General features: G+C 36.6%; 2 protein-coding genes across 5 annotated transcripts; one reads left to right on the forward strand and one right to left on the reverse strand.

Moving 5' to 3' along the window:
• Positions 1-1,513: 1,513 nt before the first annotated feature.
• Positions 1,514-5,083, forward strand: LOC133863815 (protein MAIN-LIKE 2-like). Of its 2 annotated transcripts, none has more exons than XM_062299922.1 (6): positions 1,514-1,648; positions 2,775-2,869; positions 2,987-3,625; positions 3,749-3,916; positions 4,148-4,540; positions 4,631-5,083. In XM_062299922.1, exons 2-6 carry the CDS (start codon positions 2,780-2,782, stop codon positions 4,841-4,843), a joined length of 1,503 nt encoding a protein of 500 aa, XP_062155906.1. In that variant the 5' UTR covers positions 1,514-1,648; positions 2,775-2,779; the 3' UTR covers positions 4,844-5,083. The 2 variants fall into 2 exon arrangements, with proteins under 2 accessions (XP_062155906.1, XP_062155907.1); XM_062299923.1 differs by lacking the exon at positions 1,514-1,648 and adding an exon at positions 2,191-2,282.
• Positions 5,084-6,919: 1,836 nt separating this feature from the next.
• On the reverse strand, positions 6,920-18,376 carry LOC133864820 (serine/threonine-protein phosphatase 7-like). Of its 3 annotated transcripts, none has more exons than XM_062301243.1 (12): positions 18,245-18,376; positions 17,347-17,473; positions 16,567-16,721; positions 16,436-16,486; positions 15,524-16,354; positions 14,628-15,095; positions 13,127-13,267; positions 11,947-12,051; positions 11,530-11,625; positions 7,430-7,636; positions 7,287-7,358; positions 6,920-7,212 (listed from the first exon to the last, which is right to left on the reverse strand). In XM_062301243.1, exons 3-12 carry the CDS (start codon positions 16,717-16,719, stop codon positions 7,171-7,173), a joined length of 2,166 nt encoding a protein of 721 aa, XP_062157227.1. In that variant the 5' UTR covers positions 16,720-16,721; positions 17,347-17,473; positions 18,245-18,376; the 3' UTR covers positions 6,920-7,170. The 3 variants fall into 3 exon arrangements, with proteins under 3 accessions (XP_062157227.1, XP_062157225.1, XP_062157226.1); XM_062301241.1 differs by having other exon boundaries at positions 11,503-11,625; XM_062301242.1 differs by lacking the exon at positions 18,245-18,376 and adding an exon at positions 18,020-18,209 and having other exon boundaries at positions 11,503-11,625.
• Positions 18,377-18,839: the final 463 nt, after the last annotated feature.

Raw genomic sequence — 18,839 nt, forward strand, 5'->3', positions numbered from 1 at the left:
TTTCGAAATCAAAATTATGTAAATGCCACTCAAAATACCCACCCCGCACGGGTTGTCTTTATTAAGTGTGGTTTGCTGGTTGAAAATTTTCAACCCGCATAGGTACAGGGCGGGGCCAAAAAAGGCGAAAAACCGCCCCGCCCCGCCCCGCCCAATGCACACCCCTAACGTGGCATTTCTTCTTCTTCTTTTTTTGAGTGAACACGTGGCATTTCCAAGAGCGAAGTTAACATATAGGAAAAATATAAAAAAAAGTCTTATCAATTAAGAGTCGATTTTAAATTAGCTCTATAAATTTTTAAATTTATTAAATTGTTAAAGTAAATTCATCAAATTATTAAGATGCGCCAAAAAGTAACCTTTTTTTTTTTTCCGATAATACAATTTTTTTCTCTCAAAAATTAATTAAACAAAAAAAATAAAATCTAAAAAGTTAAAGAAATTAAAAACTTTAAAAATCAATTTTTTTTCCTTTTTTTATACCACAAAAAATTAATTATAAATCAAGTAAACCAAATTAATTAATTTTACATTTTTCTCTATTTTTTTTTTTTTACTAAGAGTGACACATGTCATCATTTTATTGTTGTTGACATGGACATTAACAGAATCTATCAAGTGTTTTGACTATAAAGATTAAATTGTTATTTTGGTTTACCTTGATGATTTCTGAATTATTTTTATACCGCATGGAGTAATTTGTGATTTAAGTTAATTACAGGGATTGATTTTTTATTTATATATATATTTGTATTAATCCACCCCTTTTTTTTGTTTAAAAAAAAGCTTTTTTATTTTATTTTTTAAGAGAATAAAGGTATTATCAAAAAAATTAGCTTTTTTGACACACCTTAGTAGTTTTATGGGTCACTTTAGTACACTTAAAAATTTATAAAACTATTTTAAAATCGATTATTAATTGAGGGACTTTTTTATATTTTTTCCTTAATATAATGTGACAGCATATACACGTATTAGAAAAAAAAAAATGATCTATTCAGTATAATCTCAACATTATAAATATATCTTAAATAAATAAAAAAATGAAAAACACAGGAAGAATGGTGACCGACTTATTCTTACATAGGGATAAGGCTGTCAATTTTTATAATTGAGCGTCTGATCCGTTTAATTAAATGGTCTAAATTATGGTTGATGTATATAGTCTTATATCCAGATTTCGATACGATTCGAAACAAACACGTAATATTTAGAACTGACAATTTTTTACATGACCCTCGAACCCGACACGAAATTAACGAATTAAGATTAAAAATTTATCCCATTTAATTAAATAGATAGAATTAAAATTAATTTTTATAATTTTATACACATATTTCAACACATGACTGAATCTTATTATCACTAATAGCAACCCTTCCATAAATAGGGGTGATATCTGTAAGTACGACCATCTTTTTAATTACACCCAAATGGCCAAGCCCGACCCGAAACATCTTTTTTTTTTTTTTTTTTTGGCCAAACCACCTTATCGTTTATTGTCAGTTGGAAACAAAAAATTAAAAAGAAAAGGAGATCCAGGGTTCCGGTCTTTGAAAGCAAAGTACGACACTTTCGTGGCCGTCGTCGACAAAACTTTCCCACGTAGCCCATCGTCGTTTCGGCAACTAGACCCTTTCTTTTTCAGGTCAGTTATAGTTACTCATGTCGTTCTTCTTCTTCTCCTATGTGTCGTCTAGGTTTGTTTTACCAACTTGTTTATTATATTTATATCTGAGTTCCAAAATCACAGAAAGCTTAGACATTTACGTACACTAAGCTTTGTTTATACCACTAGTTGGCTTTAGATTTTGTCAAATTGGAAAGAATAGAAGGGAAAAGAAGTTGGTTTTTGAGTTGGGGTTTCAATTTCCTTTTTAGTTTGGGTGCTGCAACTGCTTGTTAATGCTCTGTTTGTCTCAATGGGAAAAGAATTCCCAAAAACAGTTCTCAATGATTCAATGAAACACGTGTATGCTTTTGGTTTGGAGAAATCTTAAGAAAACCCAGTTTTATAAATCCTTCAATTTTTATTTTTATTTTTTTGGAGGAATTGAAGGAGCGCTAAATTGGGAGAAAATGGATGATTTCCAAACAAACTAATTGAAGTTAGTTTTTTTTTTTAAAAAAAAAAAAAAAATATATATATATATATATATATATATATATATATATATATATATATATATATATATATATATATATATATATAATCTTTGCCTTTTGAACATATTGGGACTTGGAAGGAGCTCAAGGCGAATTCCCAGTATATTGGATTAAGGGTAATGTACAATGAGGAAAGTACGAAATTTCTAATGAGTTTAGCTTGTGGTATTTTTTCTTTTTCTTTTTCTTTTTCTTTTTGTAATTGTTAATGTCAATTTTCAGAAAAACTAAATGGAAGTTAGGCTTTTTCTTTTATTGTTAATCTTTCCTTTGGTATATATTGGCAGGAGCTTCAGCTTCTGTCTTCTTCTCTCTTTTTTTATTATTATTTATTATTATTATTATTATTATTATTGGTAGTGTACAATGGAAAAGGGATTAAATTTTAAAGACTCGCCCATTTGGTGTTTCTCTCTATTTAACCGTAAATTAAGTGTAAGGTATATGCTAGCCTACCATTTCAAGCTCCAGAATTGAAGTTGAATCTGAAAGTTAACTGAAATTAGTTTAGAACTGCTGCATAATACTGAAAGTTATTTAGCTATTGCTCTTGAGGAACTATATGGAGCTAATTTTAAACATGTTTTTTTTGGTTATATTCTGCATAGCTCAAATGGAGTCTCCTGCAGATCCTGGGCCAATTGATAATTCTGTACTTAATGATCAAGATAACCATGTCTCTTCAGCAGTTTGGGATGGACAGGTTTGACAACATCTTTCATTATGTTTCCTTTCGTTTTCAAATCTTTTTCTTTTTCAATTTTTTTTTCTCTATTTCAAATTACTACAATTGCTTATAGTTTCATTGCCACATTTATAGGAGAGGGGAGTACTGAGATGTCACGAACACACTTCACTACTTGACCAATGGAAGCTCACTCCCAAACAAATTGAGTTGGTTGAGAAGGCAGGATTTCGGTACTTGCGAATGATTCCAGCAATTAATTTCGACAGTGCACTCATTGCAGCACTAGTTGAGAGGTGGAGGAGGGAAACAAATACATTTCACTTGCCGGTCGGAGAAATGGCAATAACCCTTGAAGATGTAGCACTCTTGCTAGGACTCGCAATCGATGGAGAGCCTGTTATAGGTGTAACAAACAGCACACCCAGCTTGTTGTGTGAGAAATTACTAGGAAGAGTACCAGAGGACCTAACTGGTGGAATGGTGAAGCTTACCTGGTTGAAGGAGTTCTTTTCTCAATGCCCTAAAGATGCATCAAGTGAAGAGATTGTGCACCGAACTCGCGCTTACCTTCTATACCTAGTAGGCAGTACAATATTTTCCACCACAACTGGGAACAAAGTCCCTGTTATGTACCTGTCCTTGTTTGAGGATTTTGACAAGGCAGGAGAGTTTGCATGGGGTGCAGCAGCATTAGCATTCCTATATAGAGCACTCGGAAATGCTTCACTTAAAACTCAAAGCACCATTAGTGGCTCTTTGACTCTATTGCAGGTTACAGATATATATAACTTTCTTTTTTTCTGTTGTATTGTTGATCAGTAAAGCAAATACATCTGGCTATGTCCATGGCTTTCAATTATAATACTGACTTTGATAATCTATTGTTTTTTCTAGTGTTGGAGTTATTATCGGCTGAATGTCGGTCGACCGAGGCTCAATCAGGAGCCAAACCAAGGTTGCTTCCCATTGGTGCTTTGGTGGAAAGGAAAACAAAGTGGTTCACGAATGAGGTGTGGTATAGTTTCCTATCGCAAGGCCTTGGATTCTCTTAAACCTAGCGATGTAAGTTTATATACACGTTGGTCGGTGTAGATTCTAATATATTGGGTTCGTTCGATAACACTTTTTAGAATGTGCTTTTTACTTTTTGGTTGAAAAAGTGTTCTAATATAACATGAAGGTAAAAGTAGTTTTGAATGTTTTGTGTTTGAAGTTGTTTTCAAAAACCGTTGTCGAACGAGGCCACTATTGTCTGGAAGGATGATATCCAATTGACGCGGTGTTGATGTGCAGGTAGAATGGCTTCCTTACAAAGATATTGACCGTACAGAAATACCAGAAGATATTCAAAATTCATTAACCTTGCGGTCGTCAAAGACTATGCTCATATGCTTTGAGAAGGCAGAGAGGCATCTCCCAGACCGTTGCCTTAGGCAATTTGGCATGCTTCAAGGAATCCCAAAGGATGTTCAGCGATGGGAGAGAAAGAGCCGTGCATATGATCATGGGGTTGACATCTTGGGGAAAATGCAATCTGAGCTTGATGAGTGGTCGATGCGTCGACTTCATATTGTGGAAGGTGATGATGATGATGTGGAGGAAGGGGAGTACATGCAGTGGTACCAGAAAATTACTCGTAAATTTGTAGGGCGGCTTACTTCTGTTGAGACTGAATTTAAGGGCAAAGTAAGACTCTGCATAAATAGATATCATATATTTGGCTATTATTTTCTGATGTTTTTGGTTCTTGATATTTGGTTACTCGTAATTTCACAGGTTGAAGCTTTGAATGAAATTGCAAACATGCTAGATGGGTTTTCAGAAGATGGGATGGATTCCCGGGATAGGAATTTACTCGATGAGGTCAAGGATATTGTACACAAATATTTGATAGATGAAGTTGAAGATTCACAGAAGAAAATTGGAACAAAGAGTACCAAGAAACGAAAACGAAAGGATGTTGCCATGTTAGATTTGAAGATGCAGTGATCATTGTGGAGGTAGCTCTAGTTATTGAGATGAAAGTACAAGAGTTTTTTTTTTTTTTTTTGGCTGAATTGCAAAGCAGTCAAGGTGTGCTTTCTGCTCATCAGGAAAGCACTGTCACTGCTTCCTGTAGGAAGGAGTGTTCAGATTATAGACTCCTTGTATGTAGATGATGTAAAAAATCCTAGATTTCAGATGTTATGTACAACCTTAGTCCTGAAAATATAGTTTCATCTGAACAAACACGCATTTAAGTAGTTGTTACCTTCTTTCTTTTCTTTTTTGTGGGGGTGGGTTAAGTAGGACTTAAGGTTCTGATTGAGTATATGATTTTAAAATAGCGATTTGAAAACATGAATTTTAAAAATGCAGTTAAGCATTTAGTAAAATCGTAGTTTAACCTTTAAAATTGTATTTTTTTAAAAACACTCTTGCCTGCAATTTAAAAACGCAGATTTTTTAAGTTTTCAAATCGCAAGTTTTTTAAAAGCGTATTTTCAAACGATACATTTTTTACAATTTAATTTAAAATCGCATTTTTAATCTATGAAATCGTAATGTCAAACGTACCCAATTATGATATAGAGGGCAGGGAAGATGGATTATTCAGATCCTGAAAAGTTACCTAACTTGATCTCACTTGACAAGATTCAATAAAAGTGTCTTTGGTCGATGTCATATTGGTAGGGGAATGCATCAATTTTGTGAAACTTTCCGTTATTGGAAAGCCCTTTGGATGCTTTGCAACTGTTGTTGGCACTTGGTAGGGATATCAAGACCCGAAATCTTGATAAAATGGCTTGCCCTCCTAATAAGATGCCCTCAAGAATAAAAAACTTACGGTTGTCTAACATGACTTTGCCATTAGAATTTAGACTTTGTAATTTTTTACACCATTTGTGAACATGGCACGAATCGAATACGGAAGTAGCGAATTAGAGTTGAGGGTCTTGCCCGTTTAAATTAAAGGGAAAAGTACACATATCCTCCTCAAATTACCACTCCATATTTAATGTCCTTCCAAACTATCAATTGTGTCGATATCCTCCCTTAAACTATCAAAACATATCAATATCCCCATAATACCAACAAATAGACAAAAGTGACCATGAATTTTTTTCAATAAGACAAAAATGTTCTTATAAATTCGAAAAAAAAAAAAAAAAAAAAAAAAAAAAAAAAAAAAAAAAACTTAAAAAATATCATTTTAAAAAACAAATTGAAAAAAGGAAAAATAAAGAATTTTTTTTTAAAAAAAAAACGAAAAAAAAACTGAAAATTATAAAAAACAAAAAAAAAAAGAAAAAAAAAAAAAGAAAAAAGAAAAACCAAGAAAAAAAAAAGAAGAAAAGAAAAACTCGTTTTTCTTTTTTTATTTTATTTTAATTTTTTTTTTGTTTTTAGTTTATTTTTGTATAACTTTTTGTTATTTCAGATTTTTTTTAGTTTCTTTTTTTAATTTTATGAATAGTATTTTTGTCATTAGGGGGGCGTTGACATTTTTTAGTAGTTTAGGAGAGAGATTGACATAATTAGTAGTTTGAAGAGGACATTAACAATGATGTGGTAGTTTGAGGTGGTTATGTGTATTTTTCCCTTAATTAAATTAGTCGGATTATAGTTGATCTATATAGTCTTATACCTATATCTTAACATAACCCGAATCCGATATACAAACACAAATTGCCACCGAACCCTAATTAGAACCAACCCCAAGTTTTGGTGCTCCTCGAACAGGGTCTCATGCTTCATTTTACTTTCTTAAAGAATGAGCCACTTGACCATACTCTTACATTGAAAACAACCTTCATACAAAATTTAGCTCCAAACATGCTTCATGTTTCTTGCCCAGCTAGGCCAATAGGAGCCTTGATTGTGCATGCTGTTTGCCAACCCAACTAGGCACATCTTTTAGCTTCTATCAATGTTCTTAAGAGAATTTCCCATACAAGTTTCTCAACCACTTAATCCATACAAGTTTCCTCTACAAGTCAATTCTATTTAATTTTTAGATGACAAATATATTTAAATCATCTATTAAATATATTTAAAGAGATATAATGGTGTACTTGCCTGGACCCTCTCCGCAAAGTAAAAGTGCTCTGTTCTGTATTTCAACTGGAAAAAACGATCCCATTTACAAGAATCAAAATCAACTCCTTTGCAATTTTTATGCAAAAGGCTCAAGAGTTTTTAGTTACATATACAACACATTGGTGAGTCAAATTTGTACATGGGATTCATCAACTTGTTATTTTACAATTTTTTTTTCCTGGTGATGCGTGACATATCGTGCAATTGGGACGCAACTGCCTTGGCCGCAGGCTGACCTAATCGTGTCGCTGCCTCTTTTGGCCCTTACTCTCAGTTTCCTACTCAACGGATATTATGTTAGTTTCTCAAGTGAGAGGAATAGAGAAGATAGAAGTGAATGAACATGGCTCACCCTTGTTTGAAGCATATGCTTTAGGCCAGCAATAAGCTTGAAGAAGTACTCATAAGCAGATTTGTGAGGTTCCTGTGCAAACACCTTAGCTTTTAGACCTCTGATGAATAAGATAACATGGTAACCCAAAAAGATGCTATTACCTCTAAGTTGGGAGGCAGTGGCAGTCCTTCTACCTCCAGAGCCTGTGGAACTTGAACAAGTTTGGTGCCATCCACATCATCTGGCAACAGAACAGTCCAAGAAGGGGGATTAGAAATGCCAAGCGCCTCAAAGTCGACCTTAGATGTCATCCCAACTGGAGAAGATTTTTGAGATGAAGATATGGCAGCAGTTGAGGTCTGTGCTTGCTAATTAACAGAGAAAGATCGTTTTATCAGTCTGATTTGAGAAAAATAACATAGAGAAAAAGAGAAACAGCTGTTAGAGGCATTATAATCATGTGCGAGGGTGATTTAATAAACATAATAGTGCATACTCTAATGATTAAAGGCATGTCACATTGGATCAAAATCTAATAAATATAAACACGCAACGATGCAAGAATTAATCTGCCTTAAATTCTATCATTTCACAGCTTTCAAGATTTCTTTGGAAGTTTCTTAGTCATATAAAACTTCCCAAATGTTTCTAGAAAAAAAAAAAAAAATGGTTATTTAGGGGTGGGGGGGGGGGGGGGGGGGGGGGGGGGGGGAAATGGTTAAAAATTTTGCGGATTAGAGATGATGCCACATTGATTCGGATGAGCAAAAAGAACAAATCTCTCAAATCAAATGAGCCTACCCTACTATTGCATGAGTTTTATTTAAATTTGAAACCACTTCAAAGCAAAAGTTTACCTTGGTGATAAACCTGCTTTGATGTTTTTCCCTCAAAGCAAAAAGAAAGTGGAGTTGGGTCTTCAGTGGTCGGGCTTTAATTGCAACAATAAGTAGAACAACAAAGTAATGCTAGAAGTCCTTCTTATGTCCCTCCAAAAATGAAGTGGCTTTTAAAATTACCATTGTGCTTGTGATTGATAACTATTCAATTTTGATCAAATGGTGATTTTAAAAGCTACCTCATTTTTTGAATGACATAAGAGTGATACATGAGGGACTTCTAGAATTACTCAAAACAGCATTGATACTTTATTATTTCCAAGCGTGGGACACACATAAATCACAACTTAGAGAGACCTTATTATTTATTTTAGAGGGAGTAAGACGTAAAACAAAACACCAGAGTAATTAATTTCAAGACACTGACGAGACACCTTTGCCAAAGCATAAGAATCCAAAAGAAAAAAAAAATAATAATTATCAAATCAAAAAGAATTCTCACATAAATTATATAAGAGAAAACCCTTTTAAGAAGAAATAGAAGAGGAGGAACTGCAACCCATTCAGGTTTTCCAGTGACCCTTTGCGCTAGGGTGAGTGCTTTTGGATCCTAATAATGGCCTAAGTCTTGGGTTGGGTTAGTTTATCGTTTGTTATGGGAAACTTGTGTTACTTTGGAAATCAGCCATGTGAGCGGCGCGTGGTGGCGTGGATGCTGCGAACCCCTTCGGGGGTTGTTGTATGCGGTTGGGTATGGAGAGCTGGTACTTTGTGGAGACTAAATCTTTCATCTTCTCGATGGTGAAAGGGTCTATTGAGTTGAGGGTGGTGAAAAAGAGGAATGGTTTCTCATAGTGGGTTTTGCTGGGAGTGCGTTGCTTGGTTGCTGTTGATGGTGGAAGAGGTGTTGCGAAATCTCGGTTATGAGGATTTCGTTAACTCATTGAGGGAGGGCTTGAAGGTGACTATCGTTCAGAGAGGTGGAAAGGGTCCTTCACTTTCTTGTGTGAGCCCCCACCCGCTCACGCTCCAAACCAACAACCCCGGCCGGTTCTTGGAGGTGGCTGTACACTGTGGGTGGCCGGAGAGGGATGATTTTGTTTCCTGAAGGCCATGACGGTCGGGATTGGGGTCGTGTTTCTGGGGAGCTGAGCAAAGCTTTGGCTTTTTTTTTAAACCACGGTGGTGTCTTCATCTTCTAGTGGCTCTCCGGTGGAGAAGAGTTTGGGTAAGGTCGCGGGCTTTTTGTCGTTCATAGAGGTGGTGCGCTTGCTAGCTACTGTCTTAGATGGTAAGCCTCTGGTTCAGACGGCAGCAGTGGTCTAGTGCGAGGTGGAGAAGATCATTCCGTTGGGTCAAGAGCAGGAGACGATTCGGCAGGCGGTGGATTGCTTCGCAATGGAGAGGTCCTCTGGGAAAAGACCTTCATGCTGATGACTCCAGGCTTCGAGATTCCAGAGGGTGCAGTCTGGCGTGCTCCAAGAAGAGGGTTGCAGTGGATGACATTGAACTTGAAGTTGACACATCAGTGCAGGAGTTTGGGGTTTTCAGGAAGCTTCTCGATATTTTTGAAGTGTGGCTAGTTTGGGCTTGTGGGCATAGGGCTAAATTGGGCTTGTATTCCTCTTTTGGGCTGAAGCGAAGAATGGGCAGGAATGGGTTGGGCCGGATGCGTTTAAGGGCTGGGTCCAGTAGGGTGGGCTGTAGGCCCTATTTGAAAAAGACCACTAAGTAGGGTCTTGGTTCGGTTCATGGTTTCAATGCATTTTCTGTGGGTTTGAGCTCGAGTTCGGGTACGACTTTAGGTTCGGCGTCTTCGGTGGCCACCGATGGTTCTTCTTCTCCAGGGCCAAAAGCTTTGGGTTGTTCGTCAGTTAAGTACCCGGTGTCTTCTGTGCACGCCTCTTCTTCTCCACCGAAGGTTTCATCTCCGGTGGCTGTATTGGAGAAGTTTTCTGCCGCTGTTCCCCAGCGGTTAGCCTTAGGTTGCTCTTCAGTTGTTGTTCCGTCGTTTTCTGCAGCTGAGATCCTCTATCCACCGCCGGTAGATGTGGGTTTCTCAATGGGGTGCTCATCAGGTGTAGGTTTGCACTGGAACTCCTTTCTCTCCTCAGAGGAGTTGTCTTCGGCGTCCTTGATTGCCTATCTCAGGTCTGAGGGGTTTTCTCCGTAGCTAGTAGGCATTGTTGGTGGGTCTGAATCTTTTGGAGCCACTTTTCCAGGGGTGGCTGCCTTGGGTGAAAGGCTTCGCTTGTCTTGTCTGGTGATATCGAAGTGCGAGGCTCCCATCTACCCGTTAGATTCCAAGCAGGTGCAGAGATATTACCGGAAAGCGAAGAAAGGCAATGTAGCACAGGTGGACGCTTCTTTGATTGCTAAGGTTGTGGCAGCGATCAATGTTCCGATATTGTAGTCTTTGGGTGTTCCTTCTCAGCCCCCTATCAGGGCCGTGGACCAGTCCTTGACGACGCTAGGTGGGGGAGGGGTTTTGGTTGCCCAGCCCTCGTCTGGTGGTGTTGGGACTGCTTTTTCATATCCGTTTGGCGCCGGGGGGGGGGGGGGGGTCCCTCCCTCTTTTCAATGGGTTTTGTTTCCACCGAGGCCGTTCTCCTCGGTGTATGGGTGTTCTTACCAGTTTTTACCTGGTATGTCTTGGAGGGACCAACAGTCTTCTTGGGTCTTCGAGGTGGGTGAATCTTTGAAGGGGGATGATTATGAGGGGTTGTTGTATACCCCAGGGTAGTGCAAGATGCTAGGTCGTGTTTTTGCACGATGGGGGTTTCTTTCAAGGGGACTAAGAAGGGTTTTTTGGACTTCTTGACTTTAGTTGATGAGGGTAGCACTCTTTCTCTGCTCCTAAGAAAAAAGGGAAAAGAGTGGTTAAGAATCTAGAATACTCGATCAATTTCAATGCTAGGGGTGTTCGTTCTAGCCGAGTTTGAGGCAAGAGGTTAGGAGTTTAATGTAGCCTTGCTTTTGTCTTTTGGGCTTTTTCGGGTGTTCTTCATTTATTTTCTGTTTTTCTTTTGTTTTGGTGTTCTTCTTGTATACTTCCTGTATGCTTAGGGGCGCATTTACTCTTTTTTAATGCTGTTTCTTTTCTTACCTAAAAAAAAAAAAAAAAACTTTATTATTTCCAAGTTGCAAACAAAAACCTAATCTTCATGCTTCTACTATTATGCAATCACACTACAGGTAATTCAATATGTCTGTTTGTCATAGATCTCTTTATTAAACAACAGCAGCAGGAGACGATTAATTTAAACCAGCAACAACGAACAACACAGAAAGAATCAAATACCTGATACACATATTGATCACAGTACATATACTGCAGTAGAACCAAAAAAAGAAAAAGAGGGTGATTTTTCCTCAAGAAGCAATTAACAACTAACCATTGATCTAAGGTCTTGTTCACCTACATCAATCTCATCATCGACATCTTCTGATGCTATCTCATCTTCATGATTAGATGATGCCTTCTTATCTTCGTCATCAACAGTGAAAAAGGGATCTGCCTGTGAAGCATGTTGCATCAAGTTAATTGGAATTACATGAAACTAGAAGCTTTGGAAAAAAAACTATTGGCCATTTCCCCAAACTGCAGGTACATGCACATCTTCTAAGCATGCAAACTTAACCAGATGCAAGGGGCCCCAAATCAAGCCTCCCAAGGGGCAAAGTTTCCATCTGTATAATCTTTGTATAGTTTTCTGTAATAGAAATCTAACTTCTCTCGTTTATAATTCCTTTTCCCCCTTTTTGCTTTGAACCCCTTCACATAAGAGAGAAAACAGTGTCTTGGGGTACAAATGTTCTTAAATGGCTGGATTCCATACCTTTGGTCTTTCTACAGCTTTGAATGAGTGGAAGGAAGGACTTTCAAAATTAGGCGACTTAAGTACAGCATATGCTCCTTCATTGGTATACAGCTTTCTACCAAACTGCATAATATGCAAACTGTTGGCTGAGATAGAATACAACTTCTGTACTTAACCAAAAGAGAATACAACTCCTGTAGCAGTTGACATTAACATCACTTTCTCTGAACATCAAGAGCTACTAGGTTAATTAATAATACACCCTGTAGAATACACCAACTACCAAGCTAGCAACAACAAAAAAGCATAACATCCTATGGGAATCAATTGTAGAATGCCCTTCAAAATTTGGGATGCAAACACACGAAAAGATCAAACCAAAAGTGCACTCAATTCATCATTTTATGTTAATATTAGTCATACTAACTGGTGCAAGATTACCCTGTTTTTTAGCACAATCTCTAGTGTAAGTTGAATCTTAGTTAAGGAATGGAATACATTCACATTGTTTGGTCACGATATTAGACATGAGCCAACATGTCAAAGCATTCACAATGTAATGTATAGAGAATAGGCATCCACCATCCACTCTGCAGGTGTACGATGTTCACCAACTGCAACAATTGGGAACTTTAAGAGAACGAATGAATAAATGAACATAAGAGGAACTTTATTTTAACACAAATAAAAGATAGATTTTACATATAAAATAAATCTGAACAACGCAACCTGTTGGCCAAAGTGCAAAAGTTTTAATCCTATTTTTGAAGAACACATCCTATGTAGGAAGAGAAATAACTAATTTATAACACAATGCAATCAAGTTACTAATTCTACTCCTGGTTATAGGTTTGCTCTGTACACAAGAACATGGTTACTTTCTCCTATGAAAAATGAAATGGCATGCCCATAATGGTCAATTTTAAGCATTCAAGCACCCTACACATCTCATCAATGATATTCATACTTACACTCGGCCATATACGCATAAAAGGAGTAACATATCATTTAAATGTAAAACTGTCCACACACACACACACACAGACCCTCCCAATATAGCAAAATGAAATGCAAACTGTAGGTAGTTGCAAAGATGATCACCATATACTATGAAATGTTACTTTTTTTATAAGTAAATATGAAATGTTACTTACTGGAGCATTCAAGATAAATAGAATTTAGAAAAAGGAACCTCAACCTGTGGGTAATCTGGAGCGCTGAACAGAGTATATAGCTTCCCTGATTCTCCATCATGATCCATGCAATACCCATTTAGCATATCACCAAGATGATGCTGACCAGCCCTCACATCAGGGCCTTCATGTGATCTTATGATCAACTACATTAGAAACAAAAGGCAGTATTATACAAGCATCTAGTTAGCCTCCATCCATAAGAGAACTATTTATAACTGGAGCTAAAGCATGAAAATTGAGCCAAGAGCTAAGTTTATTGACTGGCTTGCAATTTACAAAATATTTGCTTATAAATTTACTTGCACTATTATGTTATTTGTCTTGAAAAGTTTGAGTAACTCAATTGTACATGACAAAGCAATACATGTCTCAGTATCAAGTAATAAGCACTAGCCTCACTTTTTGAGATACATGAGAGAATAAGGCATTGGAGCCAGATGGCACGTCAGAGACATTTTCTTCAGAAAAGCTGGATGCTGGTGGGACAAGATGTGATGAGGTTGGTCTATTCCTGGAGCCAGAATGAGTCACTAAGGTTCTAATTACAGGATAATTATGTCATACACATTTTTTACTATTTGTAAAGATATGCTGATGCATTGGAACATTACCAATTTATAGAGTTTTTAAGTAATTGATAAATGGCCAGGTTCCATTCAAAGGGGCTGAATTGTTTGAAGAGAATCATCTTGGATGGGAAAGGAGCAGTAATAGTATCTTCTGCAACAAATCTTTATTCAGGTCAGTGAGTGAAGGTGGGAATGTTTCTTCTCTGTTTAAGGGGATTTCAGCTAGGAGCAGCACATCAAAGATGACATCCTTTTGTTTCAACCTTTATCATATTATTTTCATCTTTAGCATGCCTTAGGGTTCTTTTAGCAATTGCATATCTTTTAGAGTCAATTCCAAGCCTTCTTAAGTTATGAAATGGGTCCTCTTTCAATCTGTGCAACATAATTGTAGATTCTGTTAAAGCTCTAAACCCTCAAAACAGAAATAAAAGTACTATTTTAAGGCTTACTTATTATGGATTAGTTGCCGTGTTAGAGGTCAGAATACGCTGTTTGTTTCACCTTGCGGGCTCTAGTATATGAGAGATTAACCCCTTCTTTTTAAACAAATTCATATACTAATAAAAGAAGATTGATATGGGGAAGAAATTTGCCAAAACAATTTAGTTGTCCAATTAGTTGCATTTCAAATGGGCAAAAGATTAAAAGGATACCTAAGACATTATAGGTTCCCTAATAGCTTTATTTTGATTCCAACTATAACCTTGAAACCACCTATTGGGGAAAAAAGAAAGGCATTATCCAAAGGACTTCCGAGAGAGAGAGAGAGAGAGATGCAATTCCAAGATCATGAACCAACACTTGAGGAGAAAAATATGTGATAGCAATTTGATAAATATATAATTGGAATTCTATTGAAACAAAATAAGGAAATTTTAGAGTAGCTTTAATTGTGACATTAAAATTCAACAGCTATATGGACAAATATTACCTTTAACTTGGACATTTTCAAGAAAGCTTCAGTACAATCAGGACCCCACCATAAACCCCGTCCTCGAGCTTTATTTTTACTTAGACCTTGCCTATGTGATGGATCTGACCATAGCACATCAGCTAATACTATATTCAAGCCTTCATATGGAGCGTCGATAAGAGATCTTTTAACTTCAGATAACTCATTTAAAGAACCAAGTTCTAGCCTCTGTATCCTTTTTCTTCTCGATCTTCGCGATGAGGCAATGCGTATACTACGGAAAAGTCCTCCATGAGTTGTATAAACAGATCCAGCTATAATTGAGGCCAAAGGAAGCACTTTAAAGCAATCCAGGCATTTATTGTAGACATATTCACCTTGATCACCAAATTTGGTCTTCACCTCCTTCTCAAAACCATAAGCCAATGTGCATTCTTTTGACTCGTGATTCCCACGGAGTAGATATACTCTATGAGGCATATAGGCCTAAACACCAAAAAGTTAAAAATGAAAATTTAACAATATATAAGCAATATAAAAGTTGCTAGTTACTGAAAGAAAAAATACACATACAATAGCAACTACAAACAAGTGCACTATATTTTCCATGTACCAAAATAAAATCATCATCTGCTCTGTTTCCTCTATGAAGAATTAGACTAAAATGTTCCCAATTGAGTTACTAACATGAGAAAATAAGCAAAACCTAAATAACAACTGCAAAGTTATCATAAAACTGGTTTAACAGCCAATAGAAAAATAAGATCAAGAAATATAAATGTGCCACTTAACCACGATAACATATACATGAATAATTAATTGCTTATATATACTTTGTTCTCTACTCTTTTGCTTTTCTGACGAAAAATAGGCATTAAGGAAATAAACGACCATTATAAATATCATTAACATACCTTCCAAGCCAATAAGAGCAAAAATACCTCCAAACCCCATGCTCCTTTATCTACATAGTTCCCATTGAAGACATAGAACTGATTCTCGGAAGGAAAACCCACATTTTCAAGGAGATAAAGCAAATCATGGAACTGACCATGAATGTCACCCACAACAACAACTCTCGAATCCTCTCCATGGCAATTAATCTCCACACAGTTTGGTTCTTTGGAAAGGATACTTGAAGCACTATCAATAAGTTTATTCGCCACAGCAATTGGCATAATAGAATGAAACTCGGAGGGGGTGTGATTATGTGAAAACTGCTTAATGGTGGATGTCACATCCTGAATCCACTGTAAGGTTACCCGGTCATCTGGGGGCCATATAAGAGCTTGTGGAAGCTGTGGTTGTGACAAAGCCTCCTGCACCTGATTTTGATCATCTTCATTCCCTAACTGAGCTTCCAACTCTACCGGCGCATCTTCAAGAATCTTACTTTGTGCCTCTGTATCTTGCACACCCTTATCGCTAGCACGTTTTGCCCTAGTCACAGGCCTTTTCTGCACCGCGTTATGACCATCTTCATTTCGTACCTCAGCTTCCACCTCTAGTGACCCTTCAATCATCATAATTTCTGCTCCTCCAACCAGGGCATCAATGGTGTTGCTTGGCTGCATTTCCTCACCTACCAAGCTTTCTCTAATCGACAAATCACTACCAACACTTGCAACTTTAGCATGTTTACATGCAATCTCTTTCACCCTTAATAATGATTGAATCCGTTCGTCATCTAAGCCTTTATATGACATCTTACTTAATTTATACACAATATCCCTGCATGCACTGGCCTGCATTACATTATTGCAATCAATCTTCATATGATATTGACAAAAATCTAAATAACTTATCATGATACAAGTAGTACTTACCATCTTTTCAGTACTAGAGTGCAAAGCCTTAGTCACATCACCCTTAGTGACCTAAAAATATTTATACAGTTAATGAGATTGATCCACACGATAAACTAAATAAATTTCATACACTTGCCTCTCTCCCTTACCTTTCTGTCTCGATTTTCAACAACCCCACGTGCTATTTCTCTCATCATCACTAGTGAATGCACTCGTTGGTCATCCAAGTTCACAAAAGACATGGCATTTATGCACTCCACAATCTTCTTGCATGCATTTTTAATTCTCTCTTCACGGTCCATGACTACAGCCAACAACACAAACCAAATAAGGACAAAACAGTTTACACTATAATTGCAGGTACTCATATATTTTGGCGATTTTGAAGCATTCATGCAAAGAAATTGTAATGGTTCACCTAAGTAGAACAATATCTTCTAGGAAGGACATAAAGGCTCCCCTAAGAATAAGGCAATAATAAAAATTGCATTTGATCCATTGAAGATGATGCCATGATCTTGTTAGGCATATGCACATTAGCAAAGTCTTTAGTCAAGAAGGAACAAATCTCATGTCAGCTAAACCTCCATTTATCCAAAAAAAATAAGGATCTTAATTTACTTTCCACAAAAACAAGGATTCCTGATGCAAGCCTTGATGCAGGATAAGGAGGGAATATTCAGTCTCTAAATTTATTAGACCCGGTGTTATTTTGTAATCGTTATTAGTATTTAATTTATGTTTTAAAAGTCAGTTTGCAATAATGGGTTTAGCCCAAAAGCCAATCACCTTAGGGTTAGGGTTAGGGTTCAGTGTCTTAGTCTATTTAGGCATACTTGTTGATTGTAATAGACAAACTATGATTGAGAAATAAACAATTGTTTTGTATTTAATTTTGTGATTGCTCTTCTTTTGAGATGAGACTTTACATTCCTGGTGCGACTCCAAATTTATCCGGTTGGTGAGACACCAATCCTTTATCGTTCTTTTGTTCTTGATCCGTGCTTTGTCAAGCCTTCAATTGCACGACTTCTTAAGGTCCCTCCATCACCAAATCTGCCATTAGAGATACGCAAAACATGGTCAGGTTGCTAAAGCTAGGAAGCACTCGTATTGAATACGAAATACACATACAATGATACGAACACAGTGGCGTGTCAATTCTTGAAAATCTAGGATACAACACTGTAGGAAAAACTCAATTGTCTAATACATAAACATATACTTTTAAATACAAAACATGGTAATTTTTAGTTTGAAAGATAATATGTACAAACAATAAAATTAATTAATAAGCAATTCGTTTCATAGTGAAAGAGTGAGCGAGTGTATGTGTGTGTGTGTGAGAGAGAGAGAGAGAGCGAGGGAAAAAATTTAAAGAAGGTATTAAACACCGCATTGTCTACTTGTAACAATATATCTCTCCAAATTTTTCAAAAACAGAGAACAGATATTAGAATTATACAGAAGCTACTCAAAGTAAAGTGAAAACTTCTTTATGGTTTCTATTGTTTCTGAGTAATGAAGCTTCAAAAATCCACAAGAACATGGAACATATGTCAACTCTAATATTCAACCTTTGGTTTTTATAAAATTTCCTACATTTTCTTAGCTGCCAAACACGGCTGCAACGAAAACTCTCGCGTGCTGTGTTTTCAGGTCTCAATTATACGCTTTTCCGTTAATAATTAGGCAATTGTTTCACCATTTTTCAAAAATTATGGACCGTCTGATTCCCATCGTGCCCTGTTTGGATTTGTGGACATAGCAGGCCTTAAATTGCTTTCTCAGATAAACGAAAAGAGGAAGAAGATAGTGGAAGTGTACCTGGCTTTTGTTTCTTCAATTCGCTTCATAAATTGATTTGGGGGTTTGAACCCTAGGATTTCAAAAATTGGTTCAATACGACAGAGAGCATTAAATAGTAATACTACAGGTCGTGAACTCTTCAGAAAAAACGACTTGTAGCTTTAGGAATACTACAGGTCGAAAACTATTGGGTTTCCGCTCCCTAAAATACTTGCAATTTTTAAATTGACATGAGCGTTTGTCTGGATTTGCGATTTTAAATTGTAGGATTTGAAATCTTGGTTTGTAAAAATACAGAAGAAAAGAAAAAACAAATCAAAAGATGTGAAGTTTCCATATTATCATGGTTCTTTGTTAGCCTATTACTTGGTCTATTGTTCGTTATCTTGATGACTTATACCTATCTTTTGGCCTTTGTGGTAATGTTTAAAGACTCAGATCTAGCTTTTGTGCTATTTTTTAAAGACTCAGGCCTATTTCAGCCTATAATTGGCTCTCATTTCAGCCTATAGTTGACTCTTATTTTGGCTCGTAGTTGGCCCATTTTTTTTTGCATTTGTGGTATTGTTTAAAACCCATGTCTATTTTAGCCCGTAGTTGGCTTTGATTTTGG

This window comes from Alnus glutinosa, chromosome 3 (assembly GCF_958979055.1).
Source record: "Alnus glutinosa chromosome 3, dhAlnGlut1.1, whole genome shotgun sequence".
In the NCBI taxonomy this organism is placed as follows: Eukaryota; Viridiplantae; Streptophyta; class Magnoliopsida; order Fagales; family Betulaceae; genus Alnus; species Alnus glutinosa.

Excerpts from the sequence above, each read along its gene's own strand:
- LOC133863815 (XM_062299922.1), top strand. The coding sequence starts at position 2,780 with ATGGAGTCTCCTGCAGATCCTGGGCCAATTGATAATTCTGTACTTAAT. Across the intron at positions 3,626-3,748 it reads GCTCTTTGACTCTATTGCAG|TGTTGGAGTTATTATCGGCT; the intron begins GTTACAGATATA and ends TGTTTTTTCTAG. Across the intron at positions 3,917-4,147 it reads ATTCTCTTAAACCTAGCGAT|GTAGAATGGCTTCCTTACAA; the intron begins GTAAGTTTATAT and ends GTTGATGTGCAG.
- LOC133864820 (XM_062301241.1), bottom strand. The coding sequence starts at position 16,719 with ATGGACCGTGAAGAGAGAATTAAAAATGCATGCAAGAAGATTGTGGAG. Across the intron at positions 13,268-14,627 it reads TGAAAATGTCCAAGTTAAAG|TTGATCATAAGATCACATGA; the intron begins GTAATATTTGTC and ends TTTCTAATGTAG. Across the intron at positions 12,052-13,126 it reads GCGCTCCAGATTACCCACAG|TTTGGTAGAAAGCTGTATAC; the intron begins GTTGAGGTTCCT and ends CATATTATGCAG.